A 22,917-nucleotide genomic window follows, 5' to 3' on the forward strand; every position below is an offset into this window, starting at 1 on the left:
CATAGCCGCTTGGTTTGCTGCCTTCCTGGCATCCAACCATTTCTGTGAGAATGAGTCAGAGGATTCCTCTGCGGATGGAAATGCTTTGATGTGACTAAATCATGACTGACAGCTGTTTTTTTGTGTGTTTTTTTTAACATAATTTAGTAATCCTCTGAGGCAATTTACAATTTTAGTCAAACATCCTAACCCTTGAGTTAAGTGTACTGCGGTGAATGTAAAGCTTAGGGTCACCTTAAACATCAGTAAGAGGATAACTAATGTAGTAACTGTGGTTATAGGAGCAAATTCAATTGTCGTCTATGTATAGATGAGAGTGTAGGGCTACTGGAGGATGGGCTCAACTTCAAATAGCCATAGGGTTTTTCTTTTTTTTTACTATTATTATTTCAGTGGGCTTGTCTGGCAACATTTCAATTACTTTAATGAGCCAAAAACATAAAAAAACACACTAATTTAATGTGAAACCTAATATGTGAACATGACAATCTTTATTTATGAAAATGTGGAAACTGAAAAATAAAACAAAAAAGTATTAAAAAGGGTTAAAAATTGCAGCACATGTATAATGATGCTCTGGCATGTCCGTCCTCAGCTCATTTGCTCTCCTGTGCTGCTGCGTCTTAATATTCCAGTGCACATCTTGTTGTGGTAAAATGAGATCCATATTGTTCATTTAATTCGAGTTGTGGACGTCAGTCGGTGAGCTGATCAAAAGAAAAGTAATCCCCATAAATAAATCAACTATCAAACAATAACTCATTAGATTTGCTACTTCCATCTACTCACTTGAGGATTTGCTGCTTTTCTCTGTTACATCACTGCAAACTGATTTAAACTTATTGGATAAAACAATGTGTGTACTATTTTCTGACGTTTTCTATACTAAATAGTTAATTGTATAGTTTGAGAGATTAATTGATTTTTTTGTATGAGTTGACAAGATAAATCTCTCATCTATATTAGTTCTCCTATTTCTGTTTGTGGCACATTGGACGGTACATCTAATATTGCCAAAGCTGCTAAAGTGCACAGCAGGAGAGCAGAAAATGTTTAACACCTTCCATTTTCTACACCGGCACTTTTAAAAGAATGTTCTCACCCAGTCTGCAACTTTACAAGAGACCGGGCAGCTGTGGGCGCTCGTGGATATTCTGGTTTTCACACATCTCGCTCCCCAATCGCAGGTTGAGCTCATATGCCTATTATTGTTGTGCGTAGTAGAATAAATAGCAGTGAGGATGTCAGAGGGGGAGCGAGGGGTCAAAGTCACAGTTCACACAAGCAGAGCAGCCAAAGCCTCCTAATCACTCCGGGCATGTGTGTAACCTCATCCACAGGATTCCACCGCCTCCCCTCCTCCTTCATTTCATACCCGGGTCACCCAGCGCCTCCCCTTTCTCTCATTTTAATACTCTGTCTCTTTGCTCTCCTTAATTGCGTTTCTCGTGTTCTCACTTATGGTTCACCTCACAGTCCTTGTCTGTGTCTTTGTCCTACATAGCTCCTGACTAAATCTGCTCGCCTCTCCCGTAGACGCTATTTTGATTAATTGCTGTTATGTTCCCAGGCTCAGTTATCTGTTTGTCACCCTTGCGTGCTATAGACTTTCCACCTCTCTCTGCTCTTTGTTCTGTCTCAAGGATACCGACTTTATTCCCACCGAGACCATTTTTGAGCCTTCATCACCATAAAAGTTAGTCTCCAAGGATGGAAAATGTAAAACAAGCGGACATCCAGGAACTTAAAGACCTGAACGTACAAGTTAAATTACAGATGATGTTTGAAGATGTTGACCAGCTAGTTAGATAAAACTAAACTATGATTTGACACGTAGAGAATATACGATTTTAGGATTTGTAATGACAGTCTTGTGCTCTTAATTGATTATAGTGTGTTGTTTCTTAAAACCACAGACTGAAGAGGACATTTACTTAGGCGTTTTAAGAGCTGTAAAATGCTAGTTTGGTCAAAGGGGAGAAGGAGGAGGAGGAGGAGGCCAAAGTGGAGCTTGGGTGGGAGAGGATGAGACACTCGTCAGTGAAGGAAATGTAACCCAAAACACGCACTTCAATACTTAACCAGCACAGTGTTTGTTAAAGCCGGGTGGGCAGGATTTCCACTCCATTTAACCTTGGCACACAAAACATACCACTTATACTGAGTTGAATTGACGACCCGGTGCGTCAGATCAACAAAATCGCATGTACGCCAACCACAGCGTAAACAATACGTACAGATAAACAGATATTTAACTTCAACATGGCTGATTCCAAAAAGAAACTGCAGTGTCTCTGGCAACAAAGAGAAGATATGAAGAGATACAATTAAAGTTTACCTCAGCGTCTTCATTTCCTGCTGCTGTTTGATCAGTAATATAACAAGCGGCAAGCAGCTTTTGCTGGTTTTGACCTGGGATTTGTTGAGAAAAAGCCAATTTACTACTGTGGAAGTACAAGGATTCAGTTCTTTTGAAGTTATTTTTCTTTTGGTTTTTAAAGTAGGAACATTAAACACTAGACAAAAATGACGAAAAACAGATTTTTGTCTGACTGTAAACTCAAAAATGTTGAGAGTCGAATTGCAACAGACTTGAAATCTGGTTATAATGAGAAAACCATTTTAAAATCTTCTCACTATACAAAGCAAATGTCATGGTTAAACTTTTATATAAGGTAGTGATTTCATGTTTTTAAATGTTCTAGTACTAGTATGATTAAGTTAAAATCTGACAGATAACAATGTGAAATTAAATATCTTATGTGGATACATAGTTGCACAATCTATCTGTGCATCCTGGTGTTTGTATGATGATGTGCATGGTAGTATACAGCAGTAGAAGTGAAGACCAAAGCACACCAAAGTCTTTGTGTGGTGCTGGCAATAATAGCAGAAATCAAACAGGATATAGGAATAGGAAAAATAATAGATATTTATTGCTTTTTTTCCTTCTTTTGTTTCAACAATACTTAATCTAAAATATTTGCTTATTCTGGCGACACATGGTGACAGATTCTGCCCTCAGTAATTGTGGTAATGATCTGCTCTGGGAATAAATTACACCTGTCGCACATACCTGAACATGTGAGCCGAAGAGCCACACCTTTGTGGACTAATGCTCTTTAAAATCAAATGGAACTGAGTGAGCAGTGCTTTTACAACAGTAGAACATAATGTCAAACTACTTTATATATATTGAAGTCTGTTCCACAAATGAAGTATAGATAAGGAATAACAATATCAACAAAAGTATAATTACAATATATTTTTTATAGATAAACAGATATATTAGGTAAAACATATAGTATATGAATAAAGCTTTGGTCTTTGAGACAAAACATGAAGGCAAAAGGAAAGAGGAGGTATCCGTAATCAACACTACCATTTTTCTTTTTAAATTTGAGGACACATTTGTGAAGCGTGTATGTTGACGGAGCGCATGTAAGACGTCATCTAAACCATTTGCAGAGTTGTGCTTCATTTGCCACATCCCCGTTGCAGCCGTGGATGGATTTAAAACAATCGATACCGTGTTAAAGTTGACCTTGGTGGTCCAAGGTACATTAGATCCTTGCACAGCACCAACAATCTTTAGCCACCAGCAGCAGCGTGCGTACCAACAGAGCCACGTGGCAGCACTATTAATAAACCTTGTAGTGTTGGACAAATACTGCAAGGTGTTCCCCCCTGTGTGACCCTATTCTCTGCCCCTCCAGAGGCCTGTTACACTCCGATACGAAACAATAGCGCACACCACTTCTGCCAACGTGTTTGCTGTTGTACTGTTGATCTTTTTGTGCATTAGTCTAACTCTGACATGGTATCTGTTGTTGTGGATGTAGCTTGCATAATGCCAAGGGAAGATGAGCGAGACCCTTGCGGTTACAGTGTCACTTTGTGTTTCTCTGGCGTAGCTGGATGTGTTTTCACAGCTGTGTCTGTGTCACTGCACTACAAAATGCTCAGCTGCGTCACATTTGATCCCGTGTCACACTCGCTAAACCTACCACGTCCCTTGTTAGTTTGATTAACCGCTCAGAGAGATATATATTTTTAGTTTCTTACAATCATAATCATTTTTTTTGGGGATACAATACAAGTTTTATACATATATTAATTATACACTCTTTTCTGTGCAGATCCGAGTGCCAGTCAGGCTACTACGGAGGAGAGATTGAACCACGAAGCACAGGAGCTGGAGAAACGACTGAGCATGCTCTCTCACAGGAGCAGTACAGGTAAATTATGCACTGTAATGTCACAATGAATTAAAAAAAACATTTAAAAACTCCAACTACAAGCCTGTTCTACAAATCTTTCATTTTATAATTACCCCAAAGCAACTATAATCATTCTTTCACTGCGGTGAGCCCTCCTCCCCTCCAAGGAGTGCAAATGAAACATTGGCTTTTAATCATGTTGTACTTAGATTCAAATTAAGTTTGCAGATTTGACATTACTCACACAGCTGATTTATTGTTCCTATTATGTGGCGAATACCGGGGAGAGAGGTTGCAGAGGAAAAACAGGCCTAATGACATTATGATGCTTTAATATGCTTTATTGATGAAAGCAATGTTTTTGTTAGAGGTGTTGATTAAATTCATTTAAGTTTAATAAATGCTGTCCATGGCAGTCTCATCCACCTACTGCCCGTCTGCCGGGGGAGATGACCGCAGCATATCTGGTTCCTCCGACGCCTCTGACACCAGCCAATCAGACTGCAGTATTGGCAGCCGGCTGGCCATTTGGACTGAACCGGCCTCCACCCCATCTGACAACCTCAGCCACGTGGGCGCTAAAGTGGCACTACAGAGCGTCGAGAAGCTCTCCATCAACCAGGGAGGCGGAAACCGGCCTGTAGCCAAGGCGCCCCGGCAGCTACAGGAAATTGGCCGTCAGAGTTCATCCGACAGCGGCATTGCCACCGGCAGCCATTCCTCTTACTCTGGAAGTTTCTCCTCCTACACAGGGAGCCTGGATATTACCCCCGGAGAGGAATTTGGGTCTGTTTTCAGCTTGCCCCCACACTTGGCTCAAGAATTGAGCCCTTGTACTTGCACCTCTGTTTCAGGACATGAGTACCAGGTGCCGACATCAGTTAGATATCTGTATGACACTCCCAAGAGTCTGTTACAGGAGGGAAGTGGGGGTGCCAAAGACAATGAACCCTCCACATTAACTAAGAGCACCCCTGCTCCTTTAGAGTCTTTGAAGGGGGATAAAAGTAGTGCCATGACTTGTGAGGGTCACTTAGAAACTCATGAAAGACAGTCTATGAGTGAACACTTACAAGGCCCCTCAGAGGAGAGCAAGAAAACCAAGGTGGCGCCCTCTAGTGACAGTCAACATTCTGACTCCTATCACATCTGCAGCTCTCTCACATCTGTCTCCAAAACAATCGTGACCATTTGTTCAGTGTGTGGTGGATTTAAGGTAAGATGGAAATTTTTTTTTTTCTTTTCAAATGTACGCTTCCCATCCAAAAACATGTACATTTCTAGTATCGTTTGCCATCTGTTTGTTTTAAAACTTAAAAAACGTACACCTTTCCCTTTCAAACGGGGTCCCGAATGTGCTCCGTCGTGCAACTCGCTGTCATACAGTAGCAGCTTGTGTGAGCAGGTCTCATCATCACTGTATCATCTGTTCTGTAGCTTGCTGTCAGTGTGACCTTTGTGGTATCGTGCGGGCTGACGGTGATGCCAACTAACAACTCATAGTCCCACAGCCCATCTGTCTCACAAGTTAGCATCTCGGCAGCCAACCGAGGTTGACACTGTCATTGTATCCAGGAGATTTAGACCTTGTGAGTTGTGAGTGACTTGCAGTTTTTCCTCTCTCCTTTTTACAACTCTTATTCTGTTTGTGGATATTATAGGGAACTGTTATTTTTCATGGATATTTAATGGCTTGTAAGCTTACTCTCAGCAGTTACTTAGTGAGTGTTCTCTTTTTTTAATGAGCAGCACATATAAACTCTAAAATAAATGCCATCCAAGTTTAATTGCTATCCCTACACCCAAGATACAAAATGAGCTTCTGAGGTCTTGCTCTGCTTGTAAAATCTTCTCAGTATGAATTCGGTGAGCTACTGTACAAGGTTTAGTTATCTTATTGTGTGAGGTTTTGTCTTGATTTGCTAATCATGGAGTTTTATTGAGAATCATGTCTTCTATTGTCTTGCCTTGGTGAGTTTCTGTAGCTGAAGAAAATCCTGTTAGATTTTTGGATGATTTAGTTTTTTTCCTTTTTATTATGAGACAGATCCTGCTTTGCTGTTATGCTGCACATTGTTAAATGTAGTCATGCACAGCAGCTTCTTAAATGTTGAGCATGAGCTGTGACTTAATTTATTTTGAAAAATACAATGTGGAGCAATATTAATGAAAGCCCTTTTCTCCTCTGTCAATTTATTGAATATGCCAACATACAGCTCCATCTGCTGGTAGGGCATTTAGTTAAAAAATGCAAATTATGTTTGATTACCTTTTTTTTTAACATCTTCCTGGATAAATGATTTGTTCTCTTTGTTTCACTTCAGTTCCCAGCAAACTAAATTAAACATGAGAGTTATTGGCTAGAAGCTGATGGATCAGGCATGAGCAGTGAGGGAGGGCATTTATCACCCTCAGCCTGAGCAGCACAATCCACCCCTGAAGTGTTTATTGGCTCACAGCTAAAGGGCTAGTCCAAAACCAAAACATGAAACCATTACTAAATGCATTTCACATTTTTAAATACATCTATAAATGCATGATCATTATTTTAATTATACTATAATTGCAGTCATGCTGTTGTCATCAGACTCCGACTGTGTAAGAGTAATAGAGAATAAATCTGTGAGAACAAACAAAGTGGAAGACTGAAATATGCTGTTGTGGATTCAGAGTGTTAATAGACGTGACACTTCACACTTTAGAAATGTAAATTAAGTACATTTCTAGATGTAGAGACTAAACCCTTCATCATGTTAAGAAAACAGGCTACAGTGTTTGTTTACTGGTGTTTATTTTGAGGTTGCAGTTATAATCTAATTAGTATCGTTTTCCATATCATTTCACAGGGGACATCGTTTACCCCTGCAAGTGGTTCAACGATACCTGCCATACCAGGTAAGTGTAATCAGCTGCAGTGTTCTTTGCACACTGCATGCCTTTGTTCTTGCATGCATGAACAGATTTTGTTGCATGTTCAATGTTCAGAAAACAGCTTTGGTGATTTGCTGTAGCAGCCGCTTGCTGATTTGATTAAAAGATCTGCATTTTGGACAGAAATCAAAGTGTGTTGAAGGGTTTTTGCCTCCAGAACATTATATTTTCAACCCCAGCAGATCAAAGTGTTGACAAATCACCATGCAGAACCATCACTGGCAGTGAATACAATATTGCAGTAAAGACAATTCTGAAGAAATCCTGCGGCTCTGAGAAGCAAACACTGAAGACAAGTGAGGAATCACTGTTGCCAAAAAAAGGAAGAGAGAAATTAGCCAGTCTCTTAGCTGATCTCCTCGGCTATCCAAGTGCGGGTAGAGAGCCAGAGGCAAAGTCTAACTCACTGAACTTGTATGAGTCAATGAGCCCTGCATTTGGAAATGAGCTCAAATCGGCACCAACTGCCACACGATTACAAGATTCCCAGCAAGACAAAAGAGCTGTCATTTATGAAAACTGTTTAAAGTGTCTAAGAGAGCACTGCCACCCTCCTCCACGGGTTCCACCTGTTGAAATGTACCGCAACAGAAACATTTCCACCAACGTAACTGAGCTGCACCAGAAGACAAGTCAACAACATGAAGGCGCTGCTAATGAGGAGCTGCGATATCAAGCTCACGGTCATGGATCACAGAGCGTGGACGGGCCGTGTCAGTATGAGGAGATGAATGGTCAGACAGTGACCAGTGAAGGTAAGAGGCCACTTGAGCTGATTACAAAGCTCCTGCGTCGCATTTGGTATCCTTTTCCTCTTCAGTCCTTTTGAAATGGACCCTGTATTCTCTTCTTTGTAATCAATAAAAAAACACTTTCCTCTGGGCTTCTTTTGTTTAATCATCTGCTTGGTTTCTCTCTGCACTCTATGATTTCTTTTGTTCTGTGTCTTGTGCATCTGAGCATTTTGAAGTCTGAAAAATAGGAAATTAGAAATGACACATTGGCTCTACTGCAGGTGGACTGATATTTGAGCATTTAAAAGAAATTGAGTACCACTTTCTAATAAGATGCCTTTTTATAAAGGGAAATTATTGGTTTTTATTTGGTCTCACATTTCAGTACGAGTCTCAAAGCCAATATACATTGGGCTGATACTAATACCAATCTGTAAAATGCTATAGTCAGATAATATTGTGAGTCATTAAGGATTGAAAGTATCAGTGATATCAGTGTTTCAGTAGTTTAAAGGTTGTGTTTAAACAGTACAGGAAATTACACTAAACTGTCTGCTGCATGTTCAAACTCTTTCCCAGCATGCATGTAGTGATGTGTCTGTCCCTTGTACATTATCTAATAGAGCCCTTATTGAGAGTACCAGACAGCATGTGTTATAATTTGTGTTATTATTGTGACATGAGTAATCATTTCACTGTTTTTTGTTCTCTATTGGATCTGCAGGAATTCATGCATTTATACCCAGCAAGCACTTTCAGTCTGCTTCCATTCACAAAATGGATTAAAAAAGAACACTGTGGGATTAATTTCTCTACTGGATATTGGCACAGTATGGTTTCTTATTTTTAAAGCACACTATATTTTTCTCCACCACCAGACAAAAGGCTTAATAGTAAAGAGGAAAGACGCAGAGTTGATCCTGCTTATGAGATCATGGAGAGTCGGGCACCGGAGAGAAACTCAGAGGTAGGCCAATCCAAAACTCTCTAATCCGCTTTATGCTATCAACCGCTCACACATTTTGGCTGTGTAACTCATTGTGCTCTGAGTTGAGCCAAACATTTCTGTGAAAACATCTGATATCAGGGGGAATACAAATTGATTGGGGATTGTAGAGAAGGAATAACGGCTCTTATATGTCAGATTTTTAAAGCAGCTCAATTAATATCTGAAATTGAACTTGGAAAAATGTGTTCACTCAGCATTTGACAGCACCAGTGAGTTATCTCATGAGTGTGTTGGATTACTACACTCAGCTTCAACTTTAGGGTCATTTGGGGGGCTGCAGTTTGTGATGCAGTTAAATTGGCAGGACTTTCTGGAGGGTAGACGCTTCTAAAACAATTTCAACAAAACTGCAATAAATGTACCTACATGTTGACAAATGTAACTACTTTAAAAAAATACATCAGTGCATGATATTTTATCATAACTTTTATTTAAGATTCTCAGAAAACCATTCAGGGCGACCCTCATTTACAATGGTACTGACATTAGACATGGAAAAATAAACAGAAACAAGGAAACATACATAAACAACATAATCAGTTAAACAGGCAGTGAACAGTTATTAATTATATTCCTGAAGTGTCTAAGAGGCATGAGAGTATCTATATACAGTACAGAGTCGGCTTACTTGTGATAATGTTCATCCTGATAACTGTTTACTGGCTAGCATAAATGGCTAAAGGCCAGTTCTGCGCTGTGGCTAATTGGTTGAACGTCTGGTTAAATGTCACTGGTTGATGTAGCTATTCTCAGTTTAAAGTAATAATTAGACATTTTCTCAGTGTTCATTGAGGAGATTTCATGTCTGTGTGATAAGCACTAAGCTAGACCTATTGAGATGGTTTAGCTTAGCTTAAAAATTGAAAGGGAAGAAATACAGTTAGCGTTACACTGCTAAACTAAAAGTTATATTGTTTTTTGTATGTATTTAAACAATTATCATCATGTTAATTTAGGAAGTGGTGGTAGACACTAGACAGATTTTGTAGATTTTAGAGAGCTAGCTAGCCATTTCCCCCTTTATGCTAAACTAACCACTAGATTTAAATTTTAGATGTAATTTTAATATGACTCAGTTTGTCCCATATTTATTTTGACCTTACTTTTGTTCTATTTTTATTCTTGTATGTGTCATTTGTTGAGTAAATGCCAAGATACAGTCTTGCATGCTTGACATTAAACAGATTCAGATTAAAAATTCAGATGAGCAGTTTCTGGCTCCACTTCTGTACTCTCTTTCTATATATAGCGCACTAGTCCTTTCACTATATGGCAAACAATGTATTGATAATTTGATAAATTCAGTTCATTTTTCCATCCTTTTATTCATTTTTATCTCTTTAGTGCTCTCATATGGAACATGATGATGCTAGTAAATGACATTCTGAGTGTCCAACTGCTAAGAAATGAGGCAATAAAGTCAGTTACATCAGTTCATTACTGATATGAGCGTTTATGTGCTATGCTCATTCACTCTGAGCATGATGATCAATGAATCCCTTGCAGTGGCCTCTGTGACAATGAGAGCAATATGACTGCACTCCACCACTGATGTTCACACCTTGATGGTTTAGTTGATAGTCTGGAACCACAGATTATGGGGTAGCAATTTGAAAGGCATGGTTACCCATCCATAACGATGAGGCATCGCAGGCGATGTTTCATAGCCCTGAGCTTTCAGTAAATCCTGAATATCTGCCTCTCTGCCTACACATACTCCTGACATGTCCACTGAGCTGTTGAGGAGCAAGTCAACGTCACACTTGTTATGTAATAAACATGGGCACAAGCTATAGGTTCGTCATTCACTGCAAATTATAATCAACTGTGATCCCTGTCTGTATGTTTTGCAGGCAGAAGAGAAAAGCAAGTATGAGCTAATGGTCAACTGTGGTCAGCAGAGGTTCTTTCAAGAGACTGAGGGTGAGTGAGACATCCTGACATCAAGTAATCAACATAATAAAGTTGTTTTTTGGTTGTTTTGTTTTTCAACCAGGCCAGACAACTATATGCAGATTATTGGTCTGTCGCTGCACAGATGGATTCTGTTATTTCCTTTCAGCTGCACAGTACCCAGGCTTCTTACAATAATCAGGACCCACTTATGGAAAGTGAATTAAATTGATGAGTCATGCACCTGAATCAACACAGTTACAAACACATTACCTGTTGTTTGGCGTGTATGAATTGAAATGAATAAATAAATGAAATGAGGCTCATTTAGTGTCAGAAATAGCAAGCTGGCACCACACACATAATGTTTAAGTCCAATATTGATGGGAGGTGGCTACCTCTATATAGCATATGCAGTACTTCAAAAGTTATATCTGATGTCCAAGACTGCTAAAAGTGAGTAGTTAGTAGTGAGTAGTAGTAGTGAATGGATTATGCCTCTCATGTGTTATCATTACATTCAAGTCACTGAAATAAGCATAAAACCCTGGTGATATTTCAAAAAACCAGGTCTGTTTTGACGTTTTTTCCAATCTTAAGTTTTTATCAGAAAATGTTCCATTCTTTCATATTTTCATGCTGCATCGCTTTCAGTTACCATTATTTTTTACACAAGTGACAAGCTGGGAAAAAGGTCAAGCATAAAAGCTCATTCTTGAACTTGGAAGTGGTATTTTGTTATCGATTGTCTGCCTAGTAGCTTTCAAACACAGAAGCATGAACATCTATTTATTTATCTGCATTTAATGTATCGCTACAAACTTGACCTACCTAAGAGCCAATTGTGTTGAGAGGAAAAAACGTTTGTAGCCAAACGGGATACCTGTCCTGAAGTGAGGAGAGAGGACAAGTTGTCAGGGGACGTTTGGCCACTTAAGCATCCTGCACCCAGAAACATGCCCTCAGTCTAATGCACACCTGCTCTAGGAAGTCCCAGCAGTTGTCACAATGTGGCACCAAACCCATCAGTCATGTTCATGTACCTACACACACACACGGCTCATCGTTCCCATCATCCTGCCTCAGCAGGCACTTAATGGACGGGGACGTGCAGGAGGTGGCCAAGTCTAGTGGCTCATGTTTATGTGACATGCAGGATCAATGGCAACTGACACAAGGATGAAATTTTATTTTTTTATTCCTGATTTCATAAAACAGTGCAGTTAGCAGCTGAGACAGGTGATGTTTACTTATTTTAGCTCCACATTAAAACAGCTATTTAGGCTACCCTGGTGCATAGGCATTAAGATTTCTGTTGGGACAGTTTTAGCTGTGGGACCAACACAACAATCTTGCAGGTTTATACATGTCACACTGTGCAAGATGGGTTTCGAAAAATCTTGATTGCAATCAGCGTCAGAATGTACAATGTTAGTTTTGAAACATGTTAGACGTGCAATGAATTCCTGATGAATTAATAATTGTCAGGTTTTTAAAATGCAGCAAAAACAGAAACCAATCTGCTGCGGTTATTACTATTCAAAGAACGTGAGTCAGTTGGGTTTTGACAATTATGTTTTTATTGAGAAAACAGAGCAAATTGAAATAGTTTCACATCTCACTCTGTTACATCTTTACTATTGTAGTGTGTGTTTCCCTATTGGCTGGTCCCTGTTTTTCTTTTAATGTGAACATACAAATAATTGAAGAGAGACAAACAAATAAAAAGTGGAAGAATAAAAACAAATAATAAAAAGAATGAACCTACTCAACACAGTATATTAAATTAAGAGGGTGCAGCAATGGAAAGCACACCTGCACGTTTTATAGAATACCAAAGACAGTGGTGGGCTTCATACACAATAGCAACCTCAGCAAGTCCATTTTGAATCATTTCATAATGCTGGCTGGTTTGTAAACATTAGTCATGGCAGCTGTCACTGGTGCTGAATTTTGGATGCTGTCAGAGTTGAAGCAGGCTGCTTTTGTTCGCTAATTCTTAAAATTGGCTGTCAGTAGACATGTCTCACAATGCAGTTTAGGACTACTGTTGATATGAGGGGCAACCTGCTGCGGCACAGGGGCCTTTAGTCTCAGGAGTAAGTGTTTAATCTGGTTGCTCTGGTTGATGTTAGTGCTGTTGGAGAGAAAATCTGCAAAATTTCAACATCTTGGGGAAAAACCTGCCCGCTACCATTGAGACTGGGCTTGAATCCCTGGCAGTGCTACCTGTAGATTGATCCCGAGTTGCAATGGGAAGCCAGTGAGGGATCATGCTCTGGTTGGTCTGTGCACCTGCTCCTAGGAGGGAGGGTTACAAGGTGGAAAAATGCAGCTGGCAGTGCTGAGTTTAGTGTGTGTGGGTGGGGTCATGGCTAATCCCTCCCAGGGCACGGTGGGATTTAGCAGCATTGGCTCATTTAAACTGCGGAAAAAGAGGAAAAACATTCTTAAAAGGATCTTCTTGGCAGCGTTTCTTTAAGCATATGACATTACAATTTCCAAAGGAGGTTTGGACATTTTCTAAGTTCATATGAGTCATTTGTATGTCTTTTTAATTGAAGGGAAAATATGATATTGTGTCAAATGTGGTAATCTGAACAACTTGAATAGCTTGTACATGTATATTAGCTCTTTAGCCCGCACTAGAAACAAATATGTCTGAGTGATGTAATAACTGTGCACGGTGGAAATCAGCTCAAAACGCATAATAGAGACAGGTGTGAATAGTAATGTGTCTCGGCTGTCCACTTGTGATCGGACCTAAGACGCCTGTTGATGCCAGGTGTAAACAGGGCTCATGAGAAAACTGCAATATCTGTCTCAAATGTTGGCACTTTGAGCACAATCTTCACTCCTGTGGATTCACTCAGGCGTGTTTTCACCTCCACACTACAGTCAGTCTGCTACAGCAACAGGTGAAAGGCTGAAAACAAACCCTGAAAATGCTCTCACCCTGAAGACACAGCTGTCATTAGACTTGTGTTTCCCCTCAGACACAGTTGACTTTTTTTGAATTCAGGTCACTAAGCACAGCCAGGTACTGCCTCAAACATCTACCCTAGAGGCTTTGGAAAGTATATTATTGCAAAGCCCCCCACCCCCCCCTCCCTGTGGGTGATCTCACCATTGTAATGGCAGCCATTATAAAATGACACACTTCTGCAAGGGCTGGTTGGTGTCTGATCAATTAGAAATCAGGCCTCTTAGACGTTGCCAAAGGCTACACCCACTGAGACTCGGCTGGCGTCTAATGGCCTCTCAATGATTGTATGAGTGTCCCCTGGGGTTCATGCTTTGGAGTTGCGGGCAATGGCAACTACCAGCTGCCATTAAGGGAAGAGTCATTAGTGAGTGAATCTTTTTATTTGTCCCCAAGTGTTACATATTACGCAGCATTTACAGCATAGAGTAATTATATGAGGCCAGAAACAAAACAATAACGTTTCAATCCATGACTATCTTCCAGTTACTGTGAAAACTAAAATATGTGAGAGTTTATGAAGTATTTCAGAATACAGTAGGATCAACACATGTGATAGAGCATTTTTCACTTTTAAGAATACATTGATTTTACTGTATTTACTCTGTTGTTATTCGCCTACTACAGTTGGGATTGCCTCACACGTGATGGCACACGCAGTTATAAAATCTACCTGTCAGTCATCTAGATATTCTCTTTTATCTTCAAACATCAGCACATATACAACACAGTGTTTATATTGCTTTTTTATATATCGTGTTTTCTTATGAAGTGCTGCTGGAGTATTTCAGTAAGAGTATAAGAGCTCTGTGTTTATTGGATTGCTTGGAGCTTAACATTTTTTGTTTTTGTTTCTTGCAGATGCTTTACATGAATTACATGTTGATCAGAGAAAGAGGATTGTAGATGAATATAGGGGACAAGTAAAGGCTTGGTGGATTTGTAACTGTGCTGGTGGAGATGTTAGTCATTTAAGTACCGTAGTCTCTTTCAAGTAACAGCTATTCTTTCATTAGCATTTATATACTAGATATAAGGACATTTCATTGTTTATTAATGTACAGTCTTTGTCAATAATAATAACTGGTCTCCTCATGAATACATATTTTAAATGATTACAATAATGTTTCACTATATTATCATTCATTATCTGTTTATACAGCAGCCTCCACTAATGAATACCCACAGGAGGCGTTATAGTTGACAAATGGATTAATAAAAATGTATACATTTACAAATGTTTGAATACTGCTTAAAAATGCTAAATAGAGGGACTCAGTAAATGGAATTTCAGCCGTGTATGAGTTTATTTGGCTTTATTGTCTCTCAGTTGTTATATTTGCACAGAGGCAACATCTCTAACAAATGTTTGTATAACAGTTCACGAGAAACTGATCATATGTTTGCTTTTCACCAACAGAAGTGCTCAAGTTATGAAATCCTCCAGATATACTTCAGTGAAATGTTCATGTTGTTGAAGGTTATAGCCATCTATGCAGCATTATATTGTAGATACAGGCATTTTATCTAGCTGTTCAGTAACACACTGAGCTAAACAGTATTTATTCAACCAGCAATGAGCTTGATTCTGCACCTCTTTATCCTGGCCAGCTTTCAGGTTTATGACAGGTAAAGCTATCAGGGACTTCCTGTTGTCACTGGAAACCAACTATCTAGCACAATAAATTACATAGACAAAGCACTTAAGGCATCACTGCAGCTGTAATTTATGTGTTTGACAGGAAAAGCTATTCAGATAAAATGGTTCAAGGCGATGTTTCCTTCCTAGTTTTACTTCACACCTTTTTTTTTTTCAATCTGCTGACTGCACCACAGTATTTGATCAGTTTCATGGATTCTTGAATAGAACGCTGCGTGTGTCTTGTTTTTATCTGGTTGTCTTAAAAGTACAAATGCAGTGGCACCCGTAATCTCATTATGTGTTTAATATAATGACAATAAAGCTTTAAGCTATTCTATTCTATTCTTGAAACTTTGGCTATTATTACCCATAATACAACAGTTTGTGTTGAACATCAGTCAATTTTAAATAGCTTATTTTTTAGTGCATTAGGCTAAGAACAATTGGACAAATGCACATGCTTTTTAACATTTAACTATTTTATATAATAGAGAAATAGAGTTTTGCTACACTGTGTTGTTTTGGGGAAGATAAATCAGCTCATTTGCATTTTTTAAAATTTTGTTTTACAAGCACATAGCTGCTCCTGTAAAAGATTTATTGGAATATCAACTTATTAGGATTTTGAAGAAGAACATGACATGCTGGTCAGTAAACGCACCAGCATGTTTTCACATGTTCTAGGCATTCCATATTGCATGGGGAGCTTTGCATAAAGTTTACAGCAGCATAACAGAATTGACAGAATGGCTTGATGGTGACATTAAAATGGCAATAAGTTAGTGTTTTACTGCCCTATTGCACAAAATGACCATAATGCCTCTCATAATTTATCCTTGGGACCTATCGGCTAATTATGCACAATTAGCCTCTGGGGGGGAAAAGGGCAATTCAATGGGATACAATGTGCTCCAGTGTAACTGCTGAGCCAATATCTGCGTCTGCTCTTTACTGGATAATGTCACTGCCGGCGTATAGTCACTTTATTGCAGATATCTGTATTTTAATTAATCTAATTGACTTGAGGTGCTTAATAATTGCTAATCAGGAGTTAGTCAGCCTGGCTTTTGATTAATGTTACAAATAATTACTGCTTAAGGATAAGACTCTTATTTTATCTTTTTATGATTGTCAACAAAATCCTATGAAAAGATGAAAAACTACAATGAATTTATCCTGCTGCATTCCGAGTGCCGTAGAACTATAATATTGTTCATACACAGTTACAAAGACATAAAAGACACATCCCATTGTATGATGGTGACACATTTTTCATCACAATAAAAACAGCCGGTGCAGAGAAGTCCTCTCAGAAGTGTAAACAAAACTGCATCCTCGAGCAAAACACTGCCTGACATAAATCTTCTCTATTATAGACATTGTAAAATACTCTAAATTCCACTGGCCATGCTCATTGTAATGAAAGAGTTGTCACCCTAATATAACTACATGGCTGTTTTATGTGCTTTTAATGGTTTTTGGATGACAGTAGAGTTATTTGGCAGGGAGATGCAATATAAGATATCAAGCTACACAGGCAAAACCTGTTACTAAAAAAAAGTTGGTTGCTGGTCCCTTCGAGGGAATTTGATGCTAAAAATAAACATGAATTAACACCAAGGTTTACACCTTTAAGGAAAATATGTGTAGGCTACAGACAAAGCTACAGACACTGAGATAAAAGAACAAACCTGAGCTTCATTACTTCACTACTGGTAACCTTTTACAACATATCCAGCCAAGAAATCTTTTTATGTTTTAAGCAACATATCTTATTGTGTTTTTATCATCTCAGAAATGCTGCAAAAAGATCTGTTTTAAACTTTATAGATGCAGAAACTGTTGCACATGGATTTATCTCCTCACATCTTGATTATTGCAGCAGGCTTTTCTCTTGTCTTAATCAAAAGGGACCACAGACTATATGGAGCTCAGCTCATTAACCAAAACTGAGAGGCACAATATTTGTGTGTTTTAAATGTGTTTAGTTTTTACTGTAAATATATCATTATTTTTATTCACAAGTTGTTTCCCTTGCATTGACAGGAGCAGTGTTCGTTTTCCCCCCAGAGGCACCTACACTTCCTGAAAGGCCTCGCGGCGATGGTGTGACATACGTAAATATTCCTGTTAGTCCCACATCCAAGAAGCAGCTCAACTACATGGAGCTGGAGCCAGGCACACGAGGGACTGTTGCACATCTGCAGGCACAGAGTAAGAAAGCATCTGAAATAACCTCGAATAAGAGCTTGTGCTTATTTCTAAAGGCAACTGTAATCTGACCAAAAATTGACCACTTACGTAGACAGTAGCCATGTTGAACAGGTGGTTATTATTCCCCTGCTGTTACTGTTGTGTAGGAAGATGCATCAGAAAATCATGCTCTACAAGAGAGAGCATCATGAGTACTAACATGCAAGATAGTAAACCTAACCTCGGATTCACTGTTCACTGTTGCTCATTTGGTATTGGTTCAAAAGTAACTGATAAAACATTGTTCCATATCTTTCTGCTTGTTTGTTTGCCTTTTAACTCTGAAGAGCCATTTTGAGCTGGTAATTACAGTCATATGTTTCTCAATTATGTCCTCTAAAGTCACATCTCCTAATGATTTATTTTTTTGGTCCCAATCAAAATGTGTGAACCCAAAAATTGGCTCCGATTACCTTGTTGGATTCAATCTTGTTTACTTATTCCTTAGTCATGTTAGAAGGACAGCTCTAGTGTCAGTCGGTCCAGACTGAAATATCTCAACAGCTATTGGACAGATTGCTATTTTGTATGGATTTTGTATTCTAGCAAAGTTCTCATTTATCTTGAGAAATATTTCAGATAAGTGAAATATCTCATGTTATGTGCCACCAGAGTTTGACATTTTCAGTTTTGAGTTGAATGTCTAAACAACTACAGGATGGATTGCCCTGAAATGTATTACCAACATTCATGTCTAGTTCAGAATAAATTGACATGCTAATGTGATTGCTAATTAGCAACTATGAGCAGTCTAACTTGCCAAATGTTGAACATGATAAACATTATACATCCACATGTTAATATTGTTGTTGTTAGCATGCTAACGGTAGCATTTAGCTCGAAGCTAATGTTGTATTGCTGATTGTGGTTTAGATAACATTTGGCATTTAACAACTTTGACTCCTATCTATAAAATATATAATTTAAATAAACACTATTTCTTAATGTATGGCTTTGGTATGAAGACTTTGATACTAATATAGAAAAATGAAGTGACTCCCAGCCCTAGAGTGTATTTGTAATACTTTGTAATGTCAGTGATATCGCAGTATTCTATTTGTTCTGTTTTTAAAGGACAAATCTGTCAAATTTTATGTGCTTGAACTACATTGGTGGCGAGGCTAGGTACACAGTTCACCTATTATTAGCAGCTGTTACGAAACCCTGCTTAGTTTATATGAATTCACTGTTCCACTTTATAAATCTTAATCATTGCATGAATCTGTGCTAACAGGCCCTCAGTGGACACACTCTAAATGCCAATCATCATCATAATAATGAACTAGAAAAGTGTAGATGCAGTTTGCTTTTATATATCTGTTAGAAATTGATGAATTAAATCCTCATGAATTTCTAATGGGGATTTTTTTTTTTTTGGTACAGATAAGATGTGAGCAGCTTGCAATGCAAGGTTTAAATGTGAGGGGGAAAAAATCTGCTGTCTGAATAAATTACAATCAAAGCAAAGTGACCTCAGCTGTACCAACACGTTTTTGTTCATAAAAGCTTTCTTATTTGTGCTCATTTTCTGATGCATGGAGAATCGTGAAAATTAAGCTTTTAAATGACACATTTACTGTTTGATTCCTGCAGACCGGTTGAAGAGAGCCAGAATATCAATATCAATCGAGGGCGACAAGACACTCTAGACACATGATTGTTCTGTAATTCCATTTCGCTTCGTCTGATTTACAGGAATCGCTCCTCAGCATTTGTGGCTGATTTCCTCTCATCTCACTAAAAGACAGCTGAGTCCGTGTCATCGGAGATGTGGTAGTGAGCCGTAATTGACGGACAAGTCGACTATTAGCGTCATTGCCCTCAGGAATATGAGCTTGAGCTTTGACATGAGAGAGGTTAATATCTGATGTCAGCAATACAGCTTATATCTCGGCATGCGGCCTCATTAATCTGTCACCTTAGAGAGGGGGGGGTGTTCCTTCTCGCCACTGAAAGAGGGTCACAGGGCATTCATATCACAGCTGTGAATTCACTGGCTCTGATGGGATCCTCCTCCACGGACTGCTGATGTGCTTTGAGTAGCTGGTTTTCAATTTCTCGACTTCACGAGACTGTAAGACTCACAACTCGAGCAGCAGACAGTGATACAGTGACATGCACTTTAGTGATATTCATGCACAAGCTGCGTCTGCAAATTAAACCATGACATCTTGCACTTATTTGATTTTCACACAAGGAAGGGCACTGAATTATGGTAATGCCAGTGGCGTGCATATGGCTAACTATTCAGTGCGTGAGGAGAATTTAAAAACCAAATCATTTGCATTTCCTCCAGCTTTGTGTGGCGACACTTGCTCGTGCTCACACACATACATTAAGCAATCATGCTGGCAGCTAGGGCAGAGATCTGCTTCACTTTGAACTCAGAGTTGACATGTTTGTTTGGCTGTTTTCAACCCTTGTAGAAATTGTGCATATCTTTTTGAGATGATTCAGCAGCTATTTTATCTGTCACCTCCAACAAAAATGTGCTTTAATTTCTGAAAGATTTGCAGAATTACTATGGTATGACAAGAAGTTTTGCTTCAAGCTTCAGAGAGAGTTGAAACTACTAAATTGGTGTGCTTATGAACTACACTTCATACTAGCATTGTATGATCTCAGATATAGGCACTGGACCCAATGTCCAAAACCCACATAAAGATCTAATGGCTTGATGACTTGCTGCGATTTTCAGTCTTTAAACTAAGCTAGGCTAACCGAAAGATGGCTTCAGCTTCGATCTACCATACAGACATAAGTGTGGTATCCATCTTCTCGTCTAAACTTCAATAAGAAGCGTGAAGAATTTCAATATATTCCTTTAATTTTCTCAAAGCAGGCTACTAGAGGGCATGGAGCACTCCAGTGATGAATATTCTAGTATTTCACTTTCTATGACTTTGCCAAGTTAAAAGAGGTTCTGTATTGTGTCTCCACAGGGAAGAGCTCTACTAAATACGCCCAGATTGACATCACTGCCACAGAGACGGCCCACAAAGTCGGTACACAGCATGCGCTGGGTCGGCAGGAGGGCCTCCACACTCTGGAGCTGAGAAGAAAGGGGACGCCGCATTGACTTCTTCACCATTGAACTGTTGATCTCAGCAGGATGTTTCTGCCAAGCACCAAGCCTACTACATCCAACTGTAAAGTTTGCAAAAACGTGGGTCTGATGGGGCTTTTTCCAGTCCAGACTATTCCTGAAATATCCTCACAGGTTTATTGTGGGATTCCATCTAGTCAATACAGATTATTTTTGAAATTCCTCAAAGCAAATCTACTGTACGCACGCTCAAATCCGAGAAAATGACATCTGCCTCAGTGGGCATTTTCATAGATCCGGACTTGCTTCTGTAATCATAAAGCAACATAAAGATGAAGCCTCCTTGAAAAGATTTGGCATTGGATCAGGAGCAACATTTCAATCTTGGTCTCTCCTTTGTGGCATCCCATTAAATGGCATTATGTCAGTGCTGGAGCCTCGGGCTAAATTGGAGGAAGATGTGCCAGCTGAGCTGAGTCACCGGTCCTGATAAATCCCCCAGAGCAGAGGCATTTCACAGCTCACTCGGGCCATCCCTAACAACATGCAATATGCTGTATTTGTCCTTGTTTGGGAGAACGAGGCAGGGTGGCGACAGGGGAGGAAGCAGAAAGGGTGTTTATTCTCACAAGGAGTTTACGCTCATTTATTCCTCAGTGATTCCACGTGGTTACACTTGTAGAAACTCTTTTCAGCATATTCATATTTGGGGGACTCTTTCCATTTGTCTTAGTCTGAAGTTTGCAACATTCTGAGTATCTCACAATATTTCTGTTTGTATAAGTAAGAGTAGGATAATTAATGCTTCTCCATTCATTCTTCCACGTTTCGCATGGTGACTAATGTTTGCGTGGTTTATAACTAATGGATTGGTGTACATTATATGAACAGAATCTCAATGTTGCTCTTGTTTATTTTCTGCTTCACAGTTCATATGGAATGGGAATTACTGTGGAAACGTGTTCATAAATAATGCAAAAGGGGGAAATCGCTGGATTTTTTTTTCAGCAACAACTAATTTATCCTAGAACTGACTCTGGTACTCATTACATGATATCTAAATTTCAAAATTATGCATTTGAAATATAGTTTGGAGATTGTTTGACCATGAATCCATTAAAATGGTTAAAATGGCATTATTTTATTATTATTCCTTATTGTGTGTGTACACATAGGTATATTATTTAAAAACTGGTTTGTACTTTTTAGAGCTACCCATCTTAGACAATATATTCTTTTTGCCTGATACTCTATTTTGATATCTGTAAATACATTTTATTTCTGTTAAGGTGATGTGGATTGTATACATGTGAAGAAATAATGTATGTACTGTAAAGATGTATGGAAAGAGTTCAAGGACAGTGCCTGTCTCCTAAGGCAACTTTTTTTTTCTTGTAATACTATTTTTCTTGTAAATTATTTATAATTATAACTCCAGTACTGCTTTGATGCGTGTATTCAGTCTTTGTAGTGCTAGATTATATGGGACTCCTCCCACCCCCATGTACAGTTGTAAACCAGTTGTGTACCGTATTATATAAAGCAGCCTTACAATTGATGTGTCTGTTTTTCATTCAACACAGACTGATGTATGAAGTAACTAATCACACATTGTCAAAATATATGCAGGGCCATGATTTTTATCACCTAAGGTTATGAGTGAAACATCCTCCACCAACAGACAATTTTACGCTCCAAAACATTTTAAAGGATGAGTCTGAAGTTTTTCCTAGTCACTAGACATGAGGAGATGACTTTTTAGAGTTAATGCTCTGTAAAAGATGTGGAACCAAATGTGCAGTCTCAGTGAAATCAGGAGAGTGTTGTCCTTGCAGTAACATAGGTACTGTAGGTTTAGGTTTATTGCAGGTGTTTTGCCCCGGCAGTAGAGCTACCTGCGACTGCTGGGACATATCCCTCCACTACAGCTGTGCAAGTAAATAAAGAGGCTTGGAAGGTCATTGCTTTCTTATTAGTTTTATATGATCTTCAGAGTACCAGACAGAGGGAAGACTCAGAATTTTGTCCCCCAACTCTTATAGCAAAGTCACACTATGAACTAATGCTTGATCATAGCCATGAATGACTCTCAACATACATAAAACATGTCACTACTGTACTAGACTATTCACTGAAAAATATAACTGACTATAGATCTCAATGCTCCCAGTAGTGAATGAATATATATATATACAATATATAAACA

The 22,917-nt window shown here is 38.9% G+C and overlaps 1 protein-coding gene across 1 annotated transcript in view; it reads left to right on the top strand.

The window, feature by feature from the left end:
* LOC128383467 (protein Dok-7-like) overlaps window positions 1-20,744 on the top strand; it is a 33,040-nt gene extending 12,296 nt beyond the window's left edge. Inside the window, exons 6-13 of the mRNA XM_053343085.1 lie at window positions 4,140-4,238; window positions 4,637-5,338; window positions 7,067-7,115; window positions 7,524-7,906; window positions 8,764-8,852; window positions 10,748-10,817; window positions 17,459-17,626; window positions 20,608-20,744. Coding sequence (XP_053199060.1) covers window positions 4,140-4,238; window positions 4,637-5,338; window positions 7,067-7,115; window positions 7,524-7,906; window positions 8,764-8,852; window positions 10,748-10,817; window positions 17,459-17,626; window positions 20,608-20,744 — 1,697 coding nt within the window. The remainder of the gene's footprint in view (window positions 1-4,139; window positions 4,239-4,636; window positions 5,339-7,066; window positions 7,116-7,523; window positions 7,907-8,763; window positions 8,853-10,747; window positions 10,818-17,458; window positions 17,627-20,607) is intronic.
* Window positions 20,745-22,917: the final 2,173 nt, after the last annotated feature.

This window comes from Scomber japonicus, chromosome 22 (genome assembly GCF_027409825.1).
Source record: "Scomber japonicus isolate fScoJap1 chromosome 22, fScoJap1.pri, whole genome shotgun sequence".
Classification (NCBI taxonomy): Eukaryota; Metazoa; Chordata; class Actinopteri; order Scombriformes; family Scombridae; genus Scomber; species Scomber japonicus.